Here is a 3,394-nt window from a genome sequence, read left to right as displayed (position 1 = left end):
GGGGGGGGGAGGGGAGTGGGGGGTGGGCGAGTTGCTTAAAATGCGTGAAGATGAAGGGGCGGCTGGGGGTGCGCGGAGCCCCAGGGACGAGGAGGGAACGGGGGTCCCTCCCTCCGTCCCCGCCGCTGCGGAGGAGCTGAGGGCGCCTGGGCTCGGGGCATTTCCCACCAACAGACGAGTTTTATCAAAGAGGGAGGAAAAAAATCTGGCTTCGGGCTCCTCGCTCATCCTCTCGGCGAGCTCTCCTTTTCCCTGCCGGGAACCCCTCCCGTGCTGGGTTTTGGGAAGGGGAGGTGGCATTTCTATAGGCCTCGCCTTGTTTTGATTAGTCCTTTTTGGCCAAAAACAATCCGCGATCGTTTATTTCTCTAAAAGAGGCCTCCAAGCGGCCGCCGTTTCGTTTCTTTCTTTTAATTTCCCCCCATATGCTGTAGGTCAGCTCTGTGGGGGCAAGAGGACATTTCCAAGAGCCGGGAAACTTCTTTAGCAGAGTCCGTCCTTTGGCAAAGGCTTGGGCAGAACGTCCTGAAATTATCTTAAAAAAAAATTTTAAAAACCCAAAAAAATAAAAAGCAGGGGATAAAATGTCCTTTTGCTACCGCGGGGACAGGAGGGCTGGCTTCGGCAGATCGGTAAAACCCTGGTTAAAAACAAGTAGAAAGCACTGGAGGGAGGCATGGAAAACACCAGTCAGGAGATCTGCTCCCAGGGAGAAGAAAAAATATGGGTCTTTCTCTTACAAAAGCGGCGAGGTAGGATTTTCGCCCGGGAGCCGGCTAGCTGACGAAGGGATCGTAAAACGAGATGAAAATTAGTTCGTAATGTCTGAAAACAAACTCTTACTCAGAGGTAATATTCAGAGCTGAATTGGAATTTACTCCATTGTTCTCCAGTGCTCTCCTTTGTTAATATTTAATTAACATACATCCTCACAATGGCTCGGCCCGGGCAGAAAAGGCTCCTTGTGCTGCCGAGAATAATATTCCCGAGAATAATCCCGGCGATTCGGATCGGGCCGCGCAGCGCCATATGGGCACTGCAGCGGAGAGGCGGAATGCTTCTGGCCGAGTAAACTGGAAGAGAATTTCCACTAGAATTTTTATCGTGACTCACCGAAAAAAAAAAAAAAGTAGAAAAAGTAAAGAGGTTTTCTTAAAAAAAAAAAAAAAAAATCTGTTCAGGGTATAAAATTTAGCTCCGTGCCGCTGCTCCTGGTGCAGGCTTTGCTTGCCGGGGATTCTTGGGACACAGAGGGTCGGTGGCTGCGTTTCTGGCTGGGGAGGAAGGGGCCGCGGGGGCGGGGGGGCAGCCGGGCAGCGAGCGGGGGCGCGGGGGGCTGCGGGGGCGCCGGGGGCTGCGGCTCCCGCTCCGCCGCCTCCCGAGCATCCCCAGCGGAGGCACAAAGCGGGGCTGCTTCCCTCCGAGGAGCTGGTGCTGCCAGAGCGTGGGTGCCCCCCACGCGGGAGCGCGCCCGGCGCGGGGCCGCCCGCAGCAGAGCGTGGCGGTGTCGGTGCCTCTCCTCTCTCCCGGCCGTAGGTCCCCGCTCCCGCAAACCAAAGAAGAAGAACCCCAACAAGGAGGACAAGCGGCCACGCACCGCCTTCACCGCCGAGCAGCTGCAGAGACTCAAGGCCGAGTTCCAGACGAACCGGTACCTGACGGAGCAGCGGCGGCAGAGCCTGGCCCAGGAGCTCGGGCTCAACGAGTCCCAGATCAAAATCTGGTTCCAGAATAAACGAGCCAAGATCAAGAAGGCGACGGGCAGTAAGAACTCCCTGGCAGTGCATCTCATGGCCCAGGGGCTCTACAACCACTCCACCACGGCGAAAGACGGCAAGTCGGACAGTGAATAGCCAAGGGAAAGGGGGGCTGGGAGGGAAGCGAGGGAGGGAGGGGGGAGGCCAGGGTGGGGGGGGCTGTTTGCAGTCCAAGTTTATACAATGCAATAATTTAATTAAAAAAATAAAAAGAAACATAAGGGCCAGTGTATAAAGATTATACCAGCATTAATAGTGAAAATATTGTGTATTAGGTATAATTCTGCAATATTCTATGTATATATAATTTACAGGTAAGGTGGTGTAAAAATCCAAGATATCTGATTATAATTTTTTTTTAAATTTTTTTGTTGGTTGGTTGGTTTTGGTTTCGGGGGTTTGGGCTTGTTTGGTTTCGTTGGTTTTTTTTTGATTTTTTTTTTTTTTGGTTGTATGGAGTTTTTAGATGCTATCTTTACGATTTTTTTTTTAAGCTTAAGTTACTTTTTTTATAGACTTAAGCGCAGTTTTAATGGACATTGGACGCTGTTTTTTGAAATTCAAAAAAAAAATTAAAAACAACTTTTGCTGAAGTCCAAAGATTTTTATTGCTGCATTTCACACGACTGTGAACCGAATAAATAGTTCTCCTATTTGTTCTATGAGTTTAAACTTTTTTTTTCACCCCACCCCTAACTTTTTCTCTTTTTTTTTCCTTTTTTTTTTCCTTTTTTTTTTTTTTTTTTTTTTTGATGGTTGTAGTGGTTTTTGGTTTGGTGGCTTTTTTTGGCTTTTTTTTGGAGTTGGGGTGTCTGGGGTTGATTTTGGGGATAGACGAGGAGAATTTAATTTTAAAAGAAAGAAAAATATAAGTAACGTTAGGGAAACAAATCTCAAAGCACCGTCTCGAAACATGCCCGGGGGCCTTTCCTGAGCCTCTACTCCTTCATCACCGCCAGCGAGAGCCACGGGCGTCCGTGGATGCGGAATGCAGGCGTGGATGCGGGATAGAGATGGGGTTAGCACCCCCCCTTCCAACTTGTTGGGAAAACTTCGGGAACCCCGTCTCCGAAAAGCGGGAGCCCCTCCGGGATACTGCTCCCTCACGGCCCCCGTGCCCCTCCGCGGAGGGCAGCCGAGGGATGGGACCCGGCTCCGCTCCGGCACCACCTCCCCGAAACATTTGGGAGCGTTTTAGCCCCCCCTCCCCCCCAAAAGTACCATTTTCAGTTGTTCCTTCCCCTCCGCAGCGCGGTCCCCGCTGGCGCGACGCTCCGCGGCAGCGTGCGGGTGGGTGCTTCTCCCCACACCCCCTTCCCCACGCAGACACCTCCCTGTAATCGGAGTTTTTGGGGGGTTCGAGGCGCTGTGCTGCGTTGAACCCGTTTGTCCCGGAGCGTGGGGTCCCTCTGCCCGCTCCGGAGGGGGGATTTGTCCCGCGTGGGCCTGGGTGTGCGTGGGCGGCTGCTCAGGAACGGGTTCTCCTGCGACGCTGTTTGTGGGGGGGAAAAACTTCTCGCTTTGCCTTAAAACCTCTTTATTTTGCAGCTCTAATAGATACACACTGTACATAGTAGTATAAAATTAAAAAAGAAAAAAAAAAGAAAGGAAAAAAAAAAAGAAGGAAAGAATCCAGC

At 51.4% G+C, this 3,394-nt stretch overlaps 1 protein-coding gene across 1 annotated transcript in view; it reads left to right on the top strand.

Annotated features, from left to right (window-relative positions):
• EN2 (engrailed homeobox 2) overlaps positions 1–1,868 on the top strand; it is an 8,019-nt gene extending 6,151 nt beyond the window's left edge. The window contains exon 4 of the mRNA XM_042042807.1: positions 1,537–1,868. Coding sequence (XP_041898741.1) covers positions 1,537–1,853 — 317 coding nt within the window. The 3' untranslated portion in view covers positions 1,854–1,868. The remainder of the gene's footprint in view (positions 1–1,536) is intronic.
• The last annotated feature ends 1,526 nt before the right edge of the window (positions 1,869–3,394 follow it).

The sequence above is a fragment of the Corvus kubaryi genome, unplaced genomic scaffold, assembly GCF_017639235.1.
Source record: "Corvus kubaryi isolate FWS band 111438036 unplaced genomic scaffold, C.kubaryi_AGA036_p1.0 37398, whole genome shotgun sequence".
Lineage (NCBI taxonomy): Eukaryota > Metazoa > Chordata > Aves > Passeriformes > Corvidae > Corvus > Corvus kubaryi.
This window is presented reverse-complemented; position numbering and strand designations above follow the sequence as displayed.